Raw genomic sequence first — 20,643 nt, forward strand, 5'->3', positions numbered from 1 at the left:
TTCGCTTTTTCCTATCATAACAAGGAGCACAAGGTATTTCTAAGCCAAAAAAAGTTTTAACAAGAAAAAATTATCCATTGAAATCAGGCTTTGAAACATCAGAAATTTTTTTTAAATGCACGGAAATGGATAAATGACGCTTAAATCTTTCCATATGTTAAAATTCTTTAGAATTTTAAGTTTAAAATTGGTTCAAAAGAGCATATTTTTTAATTTACCTTAAAAATTGGTTATACAATGACCATTTTTACTGGGGTTTTTTCTGTAAATCTCTCTTATAATAAAGTAGTAGCAATTGTTTCTTATCACAGTACTCTTATTTTACTAAGAGTACAATTAATTTCACTGTGCATGGTCATTGTCATGAAACGAATGGCTATGAAAACTGATTTTTGTGGTTCTTACAAGACACAACTAATTTGTCGCTCACTGTTAAAAATAAGACAGAAAGACGACTTTCATGTAGAATACTTTACAAGTGCTAAAAACTATATAGTTAAAATGTATTACTTTCAGTTGAAGTAAAGAGTAATGTTTCAACTCCAGCCTCATATCCGGAATTCCATGTGGGACGAAACCTCTGGAAGTATTGTCCACCGATCATGATCGTGTTAGGTACTGTCGGGAATATCTTCAGCATTGTGATACTTCTTCGTAAAAATCTCCGTCGGCACACAACAGTCATCTACCTTGTAACTTTGTCGTTGAATGATCTTGTGGTTCTTTATACCGGTCTGTTGCGGAACTGGATCAAAATAACGTTTGGTATTGATGTTCGCCTATTTAGTGAGTTTTCCTGTAAATTTCATCTTTGGATGGTGTATCTCTCAGTGGACATATCTGCCTGGCTTCTGGTTACTGTCACTTTAGAACGCGTCGCACTGGTGTGGTTTCCACATGCAAGTAAACATCGTTGCAACAAACATGTGGCGGGAATAATTCTTGGATCTCTTATTGGGATTTTAATGTTGGTTAACGCTCATATTTTGTACGGTATTGGAGACGTTACAAAGAAAGAGGACAACCGAACTGTTTTACGGCAATGTTATTACGAAACCAATGTTTATGAGAAGTTTTACGAAAATGTTTGGCCTTGGATTGATTTGGCAAAGTTTAATGCTATTCCATTTGCTATCATTTTGATTGGCAATGTCTGTATCATTACAAACGTCATCAAAACTCATAAAAAGTTGAATGTAAGAGTTGCACCAGGAGGAATTCAACAAAAATCTAAAAGGATCCATTCCATGACAACCACTCTTATTGTTTTAAACACAACGTTTTTGATTTCAACGACTCCCATCAGCATTTACTTGGCGAATTACAACAAGTGGTCAGAAAATGCTACGAATGAGGAAATGGCGCGTCTTGTCTTGTTATGGGCTGTGACAAATCTTTTAATGTATTCTAATAACACAATAAACTTTTTATTATATTGTGTTAGTGGAAGTAACTTCAGAAATGAAATCCGATATCTTTTTGGACGTAAAATGAAAGTTGGCGGTGGTTCCCATCTGACAACTCGTTTACAGGTACAGCCAACAGCTTCACGAACCATTTCCATACTAGGATGATGATATCATAGACTTTGAATTTATACATACTATTTATCCAGAAATAAATACATTGATATTAAACTAATATCCAGGTTTCAGATTTAAAAAAAAAGGAATTATTTATCTTGGATAAGATAAATAGAGATTTTTATTTTATATAATCCGTTCTTAGTTGACCATTATGCGTAAAGTACTACTACTGAAACACAATACAGAGATACCAAAGATATGCGCTTTCAAATGATCTGATATTTTGATATGACTGAAGACGTTAATGGTTAACTAACAACTAAAGCATCAGTATATGACAACACGATCTCAGATTTTCATTATCCATGTATCAGTAATAAAACCGTTAATAACATCTGCATATGGTGTATATCCTCCCGCTATGTCAGAATGTCAAGAGTATATTCTGAATACGATCAATTTCTACATAGCTACTTTCAAATAAATTGATGTTACGTGGCTTTCATGAAAATTAAATCTTATTACTGTCACATTGATAATTCTATTGCTGAATTAATAACCTTCTTTGCAGATACACCCCATGGGTTGCATCTTGTTGCATAAGACTTGTTTCATATAAATTGATAGGCCATTGTTTAAACACTAATTTTGCGAACGGTTTTAACTGAAATCAGTGGCATTGTTTAGATCGTCACGTGTTTGTGTGTACGGATATGTAAGGTGGTGTATTTGTGTGAGAGGTTGTAGGTGTATACATATGTACCAAATACATAATGTTTTGTCCATCCAGATCTTACTAAATGAACTGGTACTCTGTCGTGTTAAGTGGCTAAAAGAGCTTAATACAGTCAGAGAAGTTTAGCTTATAGCGTTAAATTTGAACTTAAGAATATTTAATTACAAAAAGTTTTACAATGAGCTAAATGAAATCGGAAGGCTGTATGCCTTCACGATTGTTTTCCAATGATTAAGAACCCTCTCTACACTGCATACTAAAGAGTTCTGATTCTATGGTATTTTTTTGCAGTTAGAGTGATCTGCCCTTGGATCTAAATTCTTAAAATTAGAAATTCACAGTTTATCACACAGTTTTAAATCAATTCAGATATTCTTAACATTTTAAAAGGCCAAGATAAATTAACTGAACATGTTATTTACATGTATTTTCTCTATGGAAGTAAACAACAGTGATTTCTATTCACTGATACTGTGTTGTGTTTGATTATTTTTCCTGGGGGTAAATGCCACGCACCATATGTTGAAAATCATATAAATAAGCTCAATACTAACACCTTTATAGAATATATTTTTCTCAATATCCAAAAAACATTTTGTACTGGTGTAGAGAGGGTCCTTATGTGGACAATGCTTGACTGTATCAATTTGTAAATATTCTCAGTTATTACACACTAAAAACACCCTCATTTATCGTTGTAAATTCAAATAGCTTTACTGCACTTTGACTTTCTATTGAAATTAAGGATACCAGCCTATATAATAATTTATTTAATGAATAAATGTCCTGAGACAAATAAAAGTTATATTTCTAGAGTAAATTCCATCTCTCTGATTGGCTGAGATCCAACTATGTTAGAAAAATACTACGTTGTATTGACCTGCATGTGATGTTCCAGGTGAATACAAGGATTTATTCCTCTACATTGATCTAAAAATAGATCGGGAAATTCCAAATTGATACAAATTGTTTTGGAAAGCTATTTAAGTGACTGACTTTTTTTTTTCATGTGAACAAAACATAAGCGACTATATATTTTTGGGTGAGGGAGGTAAGAGGGGATGCAGGGACCCCTCCAACACTTTTACTGAACAACAATTTTTACTTTTTGGCTGTCAGTTTTCCCTGATAATACTCCTTCCTTTCAAAATCGATCCTATAAAAAAGACTGACATAATATTTTTTTTTTTCATGGCAACTAAAATTGAAAAAAAAAAATTCAAATTGATACGACTGGTAAGGTTTATTTACATTTAATTCTGCTTCTCTTGTATTTAGCTAGGACTTAATTAAATGCAAACGAGTAATGAGCTGTATCATTTTATCAGTGAATCATATAATAAAACGATTATTGCTGTTTTTTTCGGTCAAAACAATGCATCCCCTCTTACCTCCCTCACACAAAAATATATATAGTTATGTTTTGTAACATTTTAATTCTGCTTCACATGAAATAAAAAAGTCTCACTTAAATCTTTCCAAAACAAGTACAATATTCACCTCGCTCTTCGGGCTCGGTGAATATTGTACTCCTCAGATGGCTAAATCATTGTATCGACCTAAAAAACAGCAATAATTGTATAATATTTTCAAAGTAAATTCATAAATTTATTAAAACAAAATTGAAGGGGGCGGGGGTAAACAAATAAAGGAAATACTTTTACATGCATTACAAGAAGTGTCTTGATGCAATAAAATAAACATGATATCTTTAAACGCTCCCAAACATTGTGCAGCAAATTTTAAAAGTTAGGTGCAAATAAACATTAATTATATTGGGTCTTGATGCGTAAGTCTGCTCTCTAATTCTATTTGATACGTAGTATTTTTATCATTTAATTTGATTAAACCATAGTTCCGTTTAATTAGTGAGCAAAGGTGTTGCAGCACATCGCGTGTCCTTGTAGTTACTATTATTTCGAACAAAACGGAAACCTGGGTTGAGTTGTACTAATCAGGCATTGTAGGAAAGAGGAAACAGAGTACAATTATCTTTGCAAATAGAAATTACAAATATCATCTTTGTGAATCCGTGCAATGTCACGATAGAACTTGTATCAAAGACTTTACGTTTAGATGCTAATGAATCGCGTAATTACACATCGAGATTAAAAATACATTTTGAAAAATATTGTTTAATGATCTTCTCCATGGAAACCCTTTCCATTACTCTTTCCAATATTTAACAAAATCTTGCTTTTTTTTGTTTCCTTTATTTTTATGACGACTTTACTTTTTTTTCTTTGTCCTCAGGAAGAGACAGGTCGTCCCGAACATTTGTCAATTCTTACTGTGTCGTTGGTCATTTTTGTATAAATTTCCATATACTTTGTATGAAAGACGAAGCATAAAATAATTGTGAATATTGTGTGAATGAAAGAAAAAATGCCCTTGTTCAATGAATGAAGGATATGGAGATAATGAAGAGTATTCAATATCAAAGTCCATAAAACAATACAAATTGGAGCAGAGCAAACACGGACCTCCAAATCATTAGAGGTGTGATCAGGTGCCATGGAGGAATAAGCATCCCCTGCCGACCGGTCACATCCGCCGTAAGCTCCTTGTCATGATCGGGATAAAATGGAAAAATCCGTTGTCAATTCAGTGTATAAATATTAAATAATGGACTAACAATAAGTATGAAAAACGTCAGTCAGCATTTGACTCAATAATAAATTGTATTAGCTGACAAGGTCATTGTATCGACCATAGAACTTACGAAATGATGACTTTAAACGAGACTGCTGATAGTCTTTATTGTTTCATCAACTTGCTTTTTTTCAATAATTTACCTCGCTTTAGAAATTGTTCATACGTAGAGGATGCTCTTGCGTATCGAATCAACTGAGATATATAAATTCCCTATGCAGGTGATGAAGGTAATTTGCTGCATAAGGGAAGTTGACGATAGAAAAGTTAAAGTCATCACGTTTATCATAGAGCTTGGTTGTTAGATTACCTTTCATGTCTTTTTCAAGTAAAATATGCAAGTATGAAACAGAAGTGTCAGACTCTGTGGTATCTATTATCTCGAGCTCACCAGGATATATCGCATCGACATAAGAATGGAAATTACCATTCTTAATTGACAATACGTCGTCGATATATCTAAATGTCGAGTTGAAGGCCATAGCAAGTGTTTTCTTCTTTTCACGCATAAGATTTTGCACAGATTCCTCTTCATATGAATACAAAAAATAGGTCTTCTAATAAAGGAGCGCAATTTGTACCCATGGGAATTCCAATAGATTGTTGAAAGGCCTGGGGGTCGTAACATAAAGCTTGCTAAGTTTTTGACTTAAGTAGGGTCATAAGTACGTTTCAGGCACAATCTTAGGATCTGCCTATGTACTACTTAAGTATAATTTAAACCGTAACATAAAGCGAACTTAGGTCGGTCCTAGCTAAGTCAAACTTGTGTTAAAAATATTTCATAAGAGTCAACCTGTGGTTTTTGATTTTATATGGATATATTGCTAAAAGTTATTCAGTTAGGGGTTTAATTAAATACATATTTAAGTTGACGTCCTTACCTATCGGTTTAAGTTATGTTAGATTAGATTTCGTATTAAAATTGTAATTGTGTTATAAATTATACGGAATGTTTGAAAACAAATACTGCACGGTCAGAAAGTGGCGATTTGTGGTTCACTGTAAATGTTGACGACAATGGTTTATCACCTGAGATGTTTTCAGTTTACCTTCTGTAACTCTTTTGTTTTGACAAATGTTCACTTGCCCTGTTATTATCGAACAAGAGACAAGATAATCGACCGCCTATCCACTTGAAATTGAATCTTTAAAAAATACATTTTGAATCCCCGCTATGTATCAGGCCATGCGTGTCAGATGCAAAAACTGCAGAAGTTTTACGATATACTCATTTGCAATTTAATCAAGGATACAAAAAAAAAAAAAAAAAAACAGGATATTTTTCGTATGTCTCCACTTATCAACTATTCTCTCTCTTAGTCTCTCTCTCTCTCTCTGTCTCTCTCTCTCTCTCTCTGTGTGTGAAGGTGTGTGTGTGTGATATTGGAATCAGTGATCACCTCCCCCCTCCCCCCAACGAAAAAATAAAATTCTGAAATCAGCGTCAAATAGAGATAATTATCTTCTTTAATGCATAATATGAATAGAGGAATGTTTTAACATCGAAAGTCAACATTAAATATATGTACAAGGAAGTTAAGATATACTTAAGTCACCTCTACTGGCCGCCTATGTTTTGCTAAGATTGTCAAATCTTAGTACGCTTCTAGTTACGGTCTTAAGTTTTAAACTGTACTTAAGTCCTACTTAAGTACGGTCTTAGACTTAAGTAGCCTTTATGTTACGACCCACTGGTCTCCAAAAACCACATATTGTCAATCAGAAACTCAAGTATCTTTTTGATGTCAACTTCAAAATAAAGTAATGTTTTAGGCAAGCACATGAACTTCAGTCTCATTTAATGTATTATTAGATATTTTTCTTCAAAGAAACATGCGAAATGATAAATTAAATCAAAGTCATATCAATGTCTCGACTTGACAACAAATGTACTAATGGAGTGCTGTTCTGTGTTCACATTTATGTAACCTATACCAAGCAGTTGTACACTAAATTTCAACTCACTGTCAGATCTAAAAGAAAGAAAAACATCTTTTAATATTGGTGCATTAAACATGCTTTAATCTTTTTTCGTTTCAATTTGTGCTTCATATTTTCTAAAATTATCATGAAAATTTGAAATACTGCAATATGTTTTCTATATAAAACATTATCTTCTGGGAATTTTTTCATGTATTCATCCTAATCTTAATTACCAGAATTAAAAAGACATCCACTTTGTAACATGATACTAACGTCCAATTAACATGTTGAGGGTTAATTTCTGCCGCAGTCATATAATACTCACGCATTAAGTATTGTTGACACGATATTACCATTTGGTGTTTGGAAACTCAGTATTTTAATTCCTTTTGGGACTTCTCCCTGTACAATGTTTCCAATACGAATCGACCCAGGTGGTAAAAACTTACTACAAATTTTAAAAAATAAGTATATGTATAGCATTGCATATTATATCTGTAGGCATTTCATTAATAGCAATAATCAGTATTCTTTTAATAATGGGTTGTCAATAATTTTTACAGCAAACGTTATGGGTGAATTAAAAAATTATGGCCACCAAATTGATTTTTTTTTTTCAAAAATTCAACTACATTGTACTTATAACATATTTTTTCACTTATATAATCTTATCGCACTTGCATTTTATTTACAATTCATAAAGTGGCAATAGAAAAGACAATTATAATAGGTAAATGGTTTCAGAATTTTTATAATTAAAACTTCATTTGGAAAAGGAAAACATCACTAAATCCTAAGAGACATAATCACAAGAAACTGGTTTTTTTTTTCAGGGAAATAAATGGTTAAATATAGACCTTCATTTAGTCTTGTCTCTTAATTTAATTTAATCAATATTTTATTATGTAAAGTCCGATTACATAATCGAATAAGACATCAGGCATGGCCTATATAAGTCCTCTCCAAGGTCAAGGTAACAAATGTTAAGAATTTACATAGGTTTACAATGATGAAAAAAAAATCCTAATAAGTTACTTTAATTTATTTTGTTCACTAGAAATGGAAGAAAAGAAGAAAAAAATTAAATTATTATACAGAAGGGTTATTACTAAGTATGTATACTCGCTATTCTTAAGCATTGAATTCATATTTTGGGATGTCTTCTGTCTATAACACAACTGGCCGTGCCGAGAAATTGAATACCGCGCGGTATGATAATTTTTCGGCACGGCCAGGTATGTTATAGGACCGAAGACATCCCAAAATATGAATTCAATGCTTATATTTACATTCTTTAATTTTTCCTCTACATAATTGTTATTTCGATAATCTTTAATGTGAACTTAGCACCCTTCAAAACGGGTGTGCTTTATAGACGTAAGAGCCGTTTGTGACGTCGTAAAGTTAAATAACGCAAACGAACATTGCGAGGGAAAAAAGTGACAAACTAATTTTAAATGTACATTTGTTTTTTGTTTTTTTTTTCGTTAATTCAACAGGGTTAATTTTTTTTTATATTAAATTATCAAACACTACATTTTGGTGATCATAAAGTATTAAAAATGCATATAGTTCCTACTGTGTGTTCTAACGCGCGGTGACAAGGTTTCGCGTGTGTTATAGAGATTTGAACGTCATGGATTTCTAATGGATTTCATAAAGAAAATTACGCTGAATGTAAATATAATTTAATGACAAGATTCGTCTCTTAAAACTAAGACAAATATTAGCTTTTTGATTGTTATTTTACATTACTTTTTTCAGATTTGATCTAAAAAGTTTTAATATTAAAAAAAATTATGAAGCAATATATTTCTCCAAAATTCACATTTTTGTCCATTTAATCAATTATCTATATCTAAGCCAAAAATAAATTTTGATATATAAAAGTTTTCTTACAAAAAAAAATATATTTTGAAGAAACCCTATTTAACCTTATTGTGTTACACTCTTAATTTTCTTTTATTTAACACTATTTTAAAAATTATAACACACAAATTAGTTTGTCTTTTTGATCTTTTTCATCGTTTACATCATGTTTTTAATATTTCCAAGACCTTTAAAACATAATTATTTGCAAATTGCAATACATATACATTGTATTTAAAAATATATGTGAAATGATGAAAACTATTCTCTGGATTAACTGTTAAATGTCTGTAATTTGTTGATAAACATGGTGTTTTGAACATCAAATAGTATCAATCTTTTTTTTCAATATATTTTTTGTAGATAGTTGAAGAGCAATGGTAACTATAGAGCAGTTTTGTTGCACTCCTGACTCCAGTAAAATTAAAATTAATACCATAGAAAAAAATTCATAAGGTGTTGGCAACATGAGATAGTAACGATATTGTGCAATATTTTTAGTCCAATAATGAATGAAGTTGAGGTAGAATGACTTGAATTTTATGACAATTTTTTGTGCGAGTTATTTCTAACGTTCATGGAAAAACACAGTGTTTTTTTTTCATATTTTTTGAAATGATAAAATTGAAAAAAGGAAAGATATTAATAATAAAAATGCCAATAATTTAGTATTAAATTTTACAATTAGAAAGATAAATATTAATCAATGAATACTTTTGAGCATGAATATGTCTTTTCATTATATTATTTGAGTCTTTAAAAAATATGTGTTGCACTCACTATTATAGAAATATATTTCTGAAACATAGACAGATTCTGCAATTGATAGATCTACATATATTTGGTAAGAATGTTCTTTGTGTCTTTTTTCCAAAATAAAAATCAGAAAATCATATTCTGATAAAAAAGGTTTTTTTCATTCTGGGGAGCAAAACATCAAATTCATTCCTGACATTATTGGATATATGCTCATATACTCGGCATTCGTTAATACTTCCTGTGATTTATATTACATTCGAAAGTTTTTAATTTTATTTTAGTTACTGTAAACCAACTTTTATTCGTGTGCAAGAAATATTCGCGAGGTTCGCGAGAGCCTCGTCATCGCGAATATTTCTCGCCGCGAACCGGTCCTGAAAGTCTCTGTTGTATTAACAACAGATTCAAGTATTGCTTTATACTTTGAATTTTTTTTTTTTGATTTCATTGTCTTTCAGATTTTTACGATCCATATTTTTTGGCCACACAACATATTTTCAGCTGCTCTATTGACATGGCATAACGTTTTTAAAGCATCCTTAAGCAATGGCCAAAAATTGATCAAATGAAAGATATGGAGATAGCGAACAGTATTCAATATCAAAGTCCATAAAACAACACAAAATAGGAACAGAGCAAACACGGACCCCATATGGAGGAGTGAGCGTACCCTGCTGACCGGTCACACCCGCCGTGTGCTCCTTGTCATGATCGGGAAATAACGGAAAAATCCGTCGTCAATTCAGTGTATAAATTATGGACTAACAATTAGTATGAAAAACGTCAATTAGCATTTGACTCAGTGATAAATTGTATTTGCTGACAAGGTCATTGTATCGACCTCAGAACTTAGGAAATGATGACTTTAAACGAGACTGCTGATAGTCTTGTTTCATCAACTTGTTTGTCAATATTTCACCTCGTTTTAGAAATTGTTCATACGTATAACATGCTCTTGCATATCAAATCAAAGATATATAAACTCCGTGATGAAGGTAAATTGCTGCATAAGTAAGGAAAGTTGACGATAGAGAACTTAAAGTCATCACGTTTTTCATATAGCTGCAGATCTGTAGCGTTACGGTTTTATATATTTGTCTTTGACCATAACGCTACAGATCCCGTAGTGCAAAAAAGGTGCAATTTACGGCGCAATATTTTTTGCGCTCTTTTGGGGAGAATTTCTCCACTTCCTAGCTTTGTTCAATCAACTACCTTTCACTCCCTAATTCTAGACACATTCTGTAGCCAATATGTATAGTTTATCCACATCCCAACCATTTATACTTCTCTCTACAGGCAATAAACTCGCTGGATATGAATTTTCAGTAATCTAACAAATAATTTTAATCAAGCGAGTTTATCACTTGTAGAGACGACTATAAAGGGTTGAAAGATGGATAAAATATACAGATTAATTAAATAATGTGTCTAGAATTAGGGTTTGAAAGGTAGCTGATTGAACAATGCTGGAAAGTTGAGAAATTTTCTCCAAAAGAGCGCAAAAAATATTGCGTCGTAAATTGCACCTTTTTTGCACTACGGGATCTGTAGCGTTATGGTCAAAGACAAATATATAAAACCATAATGCTACAGATCTGCAGCTAGTTTATCATAGAACTTGGTTGTCAGATTACCATTAACGTATTTTTCAAGTAAAATATCCTAGTATGAAACAGATGTGTCAGACTCTGTGGTATCTTGTATCTCAAGCTCACCAGGATATATCATATCGACATAAGAATGGAAACTACCATTGTTAATTGACAATACGTCGTCGATATATCTAAATGTCGAGTTGAAACAAAAGTTAAGTACTACAGTCACCATTTAAAGCTCAATACTTTGAATATTATCAGGAAAGTCTTTATAGTATTTTCAACATAAACCATTATTAATTATTTCACAGATCTTTATGTGAATCAAGATATCAAGGATATCAAGGAGATAGACAGGTATTTAGACACTAACTCAAGACTGAGACATAGAAATCTATTTTCATTGCCTGTAATTTTTTTCGAGGGGTTGATAAATATGCATGTGTTAATTTTGTTTTTATTAACCCTTATATCATGTATAACGAAATGCATATTCTACACAATGCGGCAGGGAAACAACTCTAACTGAAACTCAATCTGAATCATTAAAGGTGAAATTTGGGAAGAAATCACCACTTGTATTGTTAAACTAATATAACATAGCAAAAATCACATAATTTTGTTTTGCTTGCCCCTTGATGATTAGTAGTAATACATTTATTTTCAAATTATGCGTTAAATTAGTACACAAAAGCACGTTAGGCTTTTCCCAGAAGTATACCTGAAGTGCCCCATTGCGTAGAACATTGGTTGTTTATAAAACTCGTCTTGTTCTGCATTGACAATAATAGGACTATCCACGTAGTTGTGTACCCAGTTAGGACCGCCTTCCAGGTCCAGGGCAAGGTTCCAATCTGTCCAGCCTGTCACCCAGTGTTCCAGGTCCTTTTGTTGCCATGGAAATTCAAAAGAAAATATTAGTATATGTACAGCATAATATATAGTATAAGAATAGAAACAAACTAACAACTACTATGCCAAAAAGAATCGAAATACATCATATCAAAATCAATGATTGTAAATAGAACAAGAGGAACTGCGAGCACTGAGCTCACTAAATGATAACCCCGGCCCCCATATGATTATATATAAAATAGGAGCAAAGGGAAGTTAAGTGCCCTTGTACATCTACATGTACTTTATTTGCGATTGATTTTTCTGCACAATGTTTCAACTTAGCTTATCAATACTAAAATATCTCTAATATTTACATATCAATATTTCTATCTTAATTTCATACAAATCCAATTATGTATTTACTTTGGGAGGGGGTTCACCTTTGTTGATAAACTAAATTTGAATATTTAATGGAAATATTCAACTTTATTATATGATTGAATTATCAATAAATACACATGCTCTGACTTACTTTGAACATGAATCATCCTACTCTACCATCAAGACAGATTTTGTTCTGTATTTAACACGTGAAAAATATGAAGTTTTACATTATTTTCTTATAAATTAAACCTGCATGATGTCGTGAGCGTATCCTTCCGCATGTTTCCAGTTACCAAGGTTCACCGGGTGTATAACAGTGTCATAACAGGCCTCAGTTCCGAATATAAAGTGATCCGGGTATTTTTTATGAACATAATCTAACTCAAATGTAGGAGATATGGCATCCATGTACCAATGCACAGCTACACCAGATATATATTTGCTGGCGTCAGGATCCACTAATATCTACAAATGAAATGTGAAATTTTAAATAAAAAAAAAGAAGCGCTGCATGTTAGTATATTGAGCCCATAAAATGAAACCCCGTTTTAAAATGAGTACGTTTTTGAATAATGGCGAACTCCAAGTTTTGTTTGGAAAAACTCAAATCTGTCCAGGCAGAACATAAAATATATAGGATGTGCATAATAGCTCTACGTGACAAAGATAATTCTGCAAAAGTCTCATTTATGTAAATTTAATGCAGTTGTGAAAGTGGCACTATGTGAAAGTTTCATTAATTAGATAAACTAGTGTTGGATGAGTTGCAGATAGTTGAGAATGGGTAGCCTTAAGTGATGCGCTGTGCGGAAGTACGTACATGTATAACCCCTTCATCAACCTTCTAGATTTGAAAATTATGCAAACATCGGCTAATTTATTGAATTATCAGGAAAGGGGAATCATTTCTTACATATTTGTCTTTACCGAATAATAATCGAAAATAAATGAGGTTTTGTAATGATGACGAAAATTGATTCAATTTTTACCGTGTCTGCCCAATACGTGAGAAGAAGTCTCTGGTCATCCAACATCATAAGCTTAACGTCTTTATAACCATTGGCATGAAGGGCTGGCCCGAGGTCCTTGGAAATGAAGTCTCGCTGTTGTTCAGGCGTCCAGCCGGTGGCTTGAAATGGGAAATGGTCAATGTTTCCATCTGTTGGCTCATTCTGAGCTGTCAGTCCCAGAAACTTATATTGTGTTGCATGTAGGCATCAAGAAATCTGAAAAGAAAACGATTTATTCATAAAAAAAAAACTGTCCATGGTGGATGTATTGATCTTAAGCTTTCTTGTGAAAGATATATGTAGGTGGAATATATAAAACTTTAATAATTTTTCCATCATAAATATTATATAGAATTGCAAGCACATTTTGAAATAACAGTCCACACTAAAGCACGTAGGAAGCCCAAATTCGAAGAAAAATGGGAATGTTATATCATATAATATTTTTTCTCAGTTTTTAGTTCAAAACTTTGTTAATTTTTTTAAAAAATTTTTTTGGAACTCATTTGTTCACTTTTTCAAATGATTTTATTTGAATTTCAATATAGATAATAAAAAAGAATAGATTTGAGTAAATTGAAAAAAATTATTGATTTGATAAGTAAATTTCAAGATGTTAGGCCTACAAAAACTGAAAAAAGTTTTTATTATTATATATATATATTTAGCATACTATGTCCCCATAAGTATAATTAGTTTCCAAAAGTTTAATCGTTAAAATGGTAACATTCAGAATTTTGAATGTAAAATTCATTCTTAAAAAAAGCATTCAGTCTGAGTTTACAAAACATGATTAAAATAAATAAATAAATAATACCCTGGAAATGACAGAGAGATGACAAGAAATATGTATTTATTTGAATAAGATAAACCTTGCATTGAGGAGGAACAACCATTTTGTTTATACCCTATACTTGCTTGATAAAGTACTGAGCCCATGCTTTGTGATAGGCATTGCCTGCTTCCCCTTTGATGGAACCTTTGCCTGTCAAATTGTTGTTCGTCTTCATCCACGCCGGAGCAGTCCAGGGACTTCCAAAGAACGATACATTTCTCTTACTTACGGATATTGCTCTTTTAATCAATGGTATCTTAAATGTAGAATTAAAAAAAGTTTGCATGAAGAACAAACAGACCGTCATTTGACTTTTTTAATGAAATATATGGAGACAACGAACAGTATTCAAGCTCAAAAGTCCATTAAACAAGCTAATTCAGAGAATTCGTGTCCCCCGCTTAGGGAAAAAGTCGGCTCCCCCTGACTGAATTTGTAGAATTATTAAATGTATACATGTATACTGAAGCAAATAAAATACATGTATGTCAATATGCATATAAAGATTTGATTGCTTATTCTTTATTATGTGTATAGAAGATTCTTTTTATATAGAATATTTATCACACTGTAATGATGATTTTATAACCTCATAAATTTTTCATTTCACATGCTGAATACTATCATTTAATAAAAAAAAAGTATTTAAAAAAAAAAAGAAAAAAAAAAAAAGATCGATCGAGATTCGATCCCGCGACTTCTCACATGTGAAGCGAGTGACATAACCACTAGACCACGGAATCGCTTTACACGGTGTTAAGTATATGCCGAATTGAAGTCACATACATGTATATATTCATGTTCGGTATTCTGGTATTCTCAAAATTTTACACAATCCATGGTGTTTGATTTATTTAGCCTTTATTAAACAGTTCTAATAGATGTAATAAGAACATAAAGTCCGCGGAGAACCTGTTTTATACGCAATAACTCTCCTCATGCCCCTGCGCTAAAAATAGTTACATGTAATACTATAAATACTGATAAAACAAGCTAATTCAGAGAATTCGTGTCCCCCGCTTAGGGAAAAAGTCGGATCCCCCTGACTGAATTTGTAGAATTATTAAATTGTATACATGTATACTGAAGAAAATAAAATACATGTTTGTCAATATGCATATAAAGATTTGATTGCTTATTCTTTATTATGTGTATAGAAGATTTTTTTATATGGAATGTTTATCACACTGTAATGATGATTCTATAACCTCTAAAAATTTTTATTTCACATGCTGAATACTATCATTTAGTAAAAAAAACCGAAAAGTATTTTTATGGAAAAAAAAGGACCGGCCGAGTTTCGATCCCGCGACTTCTCACATGTGAAGCGAGAGACATACCACTAGACCACGGAATCGCTTTACCTGGAGGTAAGCATATGCAGAACTAAAGTCACATACATGTATATATTCATGTTCGGTATTCTCAAAATTTTACACAATCCATGTTGTTTGATTTATTTAGCCTTTGTAACAGTTCTAATAGATGTAATAAGAACATAAAGTCCGCGGAGAACCTGTTTTATACGCAATAACTCTCCTCATGCCCCTGTGCTAAAAATAGCGACATGTAATACTATAAATACAAATAAAACAAACGGGGCGGGGCACTTTGAGAGGGGTGAGAGAGGTCCTAGGGAGTTTTGGTATAAAATTACATTGCATAAGCTCAAAATCTTCTTGAAATATCGCCCGGAAATGATAGTGTTACACACAGACAGAATGTATAAATTTACGACCTTGAACTTTGACCTTTTGACCTCAAAATTAATAGGGGTCTTCATTAGGCCACAGGGAGTCGTTACGTAAAATTTCATTGCAATAGCTCAAATGGTTCTAGAGATATTGTGTGTAAAGGAAAATGTTATAACAGACAGAATTTGCTATTTATGACCTTGACCTTTGACATTTTGACCTCAAAATCAATAGGGTTCTTTCCTAGTCCATAGGGACTTGCTATGCTAAATTTCATTGCAAAAGCTCGAAGGGTTCTCGAGATATCGTGTGGAAACGAAAGCGTTACAGACAGACAGAAAGACGGACGGACGGACAGACGGACGGACGGACGTACAAACCCAAATTAATATCCCCCACTTTTCAAGCGGGGGACAACAAACGGGGCGGGGCACGTTGAGAGGGGCGAGAGACGTCCTAGGGAATTTTGGTATAAAATTACATTGCATGAGCTCAAAATCTTCTTGAAATATCGCCCGGAAATGATAGTATTACACACAGACAGAATGTATAAATTTACGACCTTGAACTTGACCTTTTGACCTCAAAATCAATAGGGGTCTTCTTTAGGCCACAGGGAGTTGTTATATAAAATTTCATTGCAATAGCTCAAATGGTTCTAGAGATATCGTGTGGAAACGAAAGTGTTATAACAGACAGAATTTGCTTATTTATGACCTTGACCTTTTGACTTCAAAATCAATAGGGGTCTTCTTCAGTCCATAGGGAGTTGCTATGCTAAATTTCATTGCAAAAGCTCAAAGGGTTCTCGAGATATCGTGTGGAAACGAAAGCGTTACAGACAGACAGAAAGACGGACGGACGGAGGGACGGACAGACGGACGGACGGACAAACCCAAATTAATATCCCCCACTTTTCAAGCGGGGGACAACAAACTGATACAAAATAGGAGAAAACATTCTTAGATAAATATAATCATATCTTAAAATTTATAATCATTTTGAAACTGGATAGATAACAGGTTTTTAACTAATTGAAACGTATCATGATAACAATATAAGCAGAAAAAGTATTAAAAAACATTAGTTCTTTCGTTGCCTTATATACGCTATGTTTTCTTGAATTCAGAACTTGATAATCTTTTGAGAAATACATCGAAGAGTTACATTCGACAAAGCGTTATCATTTCTAATACATGTACTTTGAGCAAAAACCATCTGTAGGACTATAAAGCAAAGGTTAATTGCAATGGCATTAAATTCTCAATCTGTTATTTTTTGTCCCCCGCTTGAAAAGTGGGGGATATTAATTTGGGTTTGTCCGTCCGTCCGTCTAGCTGTCCGTCCGTCCGTCCGTCTTTCTGTCTGTCTGTAACGCATTCGTTTCCACACGATATCTCGAGAACCCTTTGAGCTTTTGCAATGAAATTTAGCATAGCAACTCCCTATGGACTAAAGAAGACCCCCAATTGATTTTGAGGTCAAAAGGTCAAAGGTCAAGGTCATAAATAAGCAAATTCTTTCTGTTAAAACACTTTCGTTTCCACACGATATCTCGAGAACCATTTGAGCTATTGCAATGAAATTTTATATAACAACTCCCTGTGGCCTAATGAAGATCCCTATTGATTTTGAGGTCAAATGGTCAAAGTTCAAGGTCGTAAATTTATACATTCTGTCTGTATCTAAAACTATCATTTCCGGGCGATATTTCAAGAAGATTTTGAGCTTATGCAATGTAATTTTATACCAAAACTCCCCAGGACGTCTCTCCACCCTCTCAAAGTGCCCCGCCCCGTTTGTTTTATTAGTATTTATAGTATTACATGTCGCTATTTTTAGCGCGGGGCATGAGGAGAGTTATTGCGTATAAAACAGGTTCTCGGCGGACTTTATGTTTTTATTACATCTATTCGAACTGTTTAATAAAGGCTAAATAAATCAAACACCATGGATTGTGTAAAATTTTGAGAATACCGAACATGAAAACATGAATATATACATGTATGTGACTTCACTTCTGCATATACTTCTTAGCGCGTAAAGCGATTCCGTGGTCTAGTGGTGATGTCTCTCGCTTCAAGTGTGAGAGATCCCGGGATCGAATCTCGGTCGTCTCTTTCTTTTTTTTTTTTTAAATATTTTTTTTTTTTTTACTAAATGATAGTATTCAGCATGTGAAATGAAAAATTCATGAGTTTATAAAATCATCATTGCAGTGTGATAAACATTCCATATAAAAAAATCTTCTATACACATAATAAAGAATAAGCAATCAAATCTTTATATGCATATTGACATACATGTATTTTATTTGCTTCAGTATACATGTATACATTTAATAATTCTACAAATTCAGTCAGGGGGAGCCGACTTTTTCCCTAAGCGGGGGACACGAATTCTCTGAATTAGCTTGTTTAAAATTTATCCCTCTTTGAAACTTTGTATTTTAACAGATTTTATAGCAGTTGTGACGTGATTGCTTTTGAATCAATCCTCGAAGTTGGTTTAAAACAGTATGTTCCAAATATTCATAAATATAACCTTCAAATTAATATCTTCTTTGGCGAGCTGAAACTTTGTCAAATTGAAATCCCCGTCAGCCTCATCATAAGAATAGGGATGAGTAGAGAAATCACAGCTTCCTATAGGCACGCGGCCAACAGAATATTCGATTCCTGGAAAAGAACATTAGGCATTGTATTACAGATTAACATGTTTTCTATTTTTATAATTATAATTTAAATTTGTTAGCAATCCCCAAATCATCTTTGATCATATGTAATTGCTTTTTTTCACGTGAAGGAAATATCATTCGAAAGCTGATAATGATTGCTTTATACGTAGTAGTCCAATATCCGTCCGGTAACAAGTTACTAATTATCTTCATAACGTCATATACTACTAATTTTAATTTATCCGGAAGTAGTATTAAGAAAAAAATCTAAATGAAATGATTTCACACAATGTGCGTGGCTTTAACAATACTATAGAAGTTCGGATTTCGAAATTAACATCAAACTTACTTAACACTTGTCTGGTCGAACTCCAAGAAATGTTTCTCTTAAAAACTTTAATCTAGCTGACAAATTCTTCATTATAAGAACATTAGTAACGTTATTTTTCAAGGTATACTGTAATTAGAGTTGAGTATAATTTCCACTTGCCCATTGGTCCATAATAGGAGTCTATGACGTGGTTCGCTGCTGAAGTTGACAAGTTGGCAATGTTAATCGCTGCAGCATCAGTGAATGCTCCTCCAAAACCAAACAGGCGCTGGTAGGTCGTGTTTATATCTATCCGTATTACAACTGGTCAAAAAAATCAAGCACATGTTATCCCAGTTTTGTCAGTATATGTCAGTTTATAGTGTCGAATTTTACTATTTATTCAGACCATGCCCCATTACATGTGTAAGACTATTGTTAAAAAAGAGTATCCATACACCTCCGGTAAATAAATTAAGAAGCCAGAAAATTGATAATGAAACTCTGCCCCGTTTTGTTTGGAATCAAGAGCGATGTACAGATGCGAAGGCAGCATTAATTGAAAATCTTGATAATCTTTATGCTTGCATTAAAGATACCAGCCAATCAGATTCTGTTGAAAATTTTTCGATTGACAAAACTGTTAAACAATTCACAGAAACTTTAGTTGAAATAATGAGCCCTTATTTTGAAGTTCGCGATAAAGGAGGTACATCCGGCGGGCAAAATATTCGTGATTACTCAAGTGGAACCGGTCATTCTAAGAGTTGTGTTTACTCACGTGGAACCGGCATTGATAAACCATGGTTCACATCGGAACTTAAAACTAGATATTTCTCTTACCAGGCAGCATTGCGTACTTTTAACAAAGTAAAAAATAAGGAAAATCACCAAATGTTACACGAAGCTAAGAAAAGTTATAAAACTATGGAATCTCGATGTAAAAGGCAATATTTGACATGCTAGATCATATCCGTAAAAGTAACCCAAAAGCTTTTTATAAATATTTTAAGAAAAAGCAACCAAAACAATTAAATATTACCAAGGACACTTTTTTTGAACATTTCAAGTCACTTGCTACTTCTGACTCAAACATACAAAGAGAAGAGCATAGTTCCGATCAAACACATGTAATCTTTGAGGAACTTGACGAAGAAATTACAGAAGACGAAATACGCAAAGCTATATCACATCTCAAGCGAGGAAAATCGCATGGTTTAGATAATATACTCAATGAATATTTCAAAGAATTCTCAGATAGTCTCGTACCAGTTTTGCATCACTTATTTAATAGAATTTTCTCCTCAGGCATTTTTCCTTCAGCATGGTCAAAATCTGTAATTGTTCCAATATTTAAGAAAGGTGACCCAGGTGACCCAAATAACTACAGAGGTATAAGTTTGATGAGCTGCTTCTGTAAATTGTTTACATCTATACTAAATAAAAGACTAATTGACTGGTCTGCAACGAATAACATTATTACTGATGCACAATTTGGATTCCAGCCAAAATTGAGTGCGGTTGATGCAATTTTTGCTTTACATAGTTTAATAACTAAATACACGCAAAGTCGGAAAAAATTATATTGTTGTTTTGTTGATTATAAAAAAGCATTCGATTCGGTAGTTAGAAGTAAGTTATGGATGAAAATTAAATATTATGGAATACAAGGGAGATTACTTAAAATAATTCAATCTATGTACAGTGATATACCGGGTAAGAACCTGTGTAAAATCATCAGGCAACATTTCACAATTTTTTGAAAGACTTGTTGGTTTATTACAGGGAGAAGTGTTGTCTCCCATGCTCTTTACACTTTATGTTAATGAT

The 20,643-nt window shown here is 32.8% G+C and overlaps 1 protein-coding gene and 1 pseudogene across 1 annotated transcript; one reads left to right on the forward strand and one right to left on the reverse strand.

Annotated features, from left to right (window-relative positions):
• Positions 1–526: 526 nt before the first annotated feature.
• Positions 527–1,641, forward strand: LOC134241740 (FMRFamide receptor-like). Its single transcript, XM_062723763.1, has one exon. It carries the CDS (start codon positions 603–605, stop codon positions 1,572–1,574), a length of 972 nt encoding a protein of 323 aa, XP_062579747.1. The 5' UTR covers positions 527–602; the 3' UTR covers positions 1,575–1,641.
• Positions 1,642–6,669: 5,028 nt separating this feature from the next.
• Positions 6,670–20,643, reverse strand: part of LOC134241717 (lysosomal acid glucosylceramidase-like) — a 38,040-nt pseudogene continuing 24,066 nt past the window's right edge.

Source organism: Saccostrea cucullata, unplaced genomic scaffold (assembly GCF_032062105.1).
Source record: "Saccostrea cucullata isolate Sc308-1 unplaced genomic scaffold, CSIRO_AGI_Scuc_v1 ctg9, whole genome shotgun sequence".
Taxonomy (NCBI): domain Eukaryota; kingdom Metazoa; phylum Mollusca; class Bivalvia; order Ostreida; family Ostreidae; genus Saccostrea; species Saccostrea cuccullata.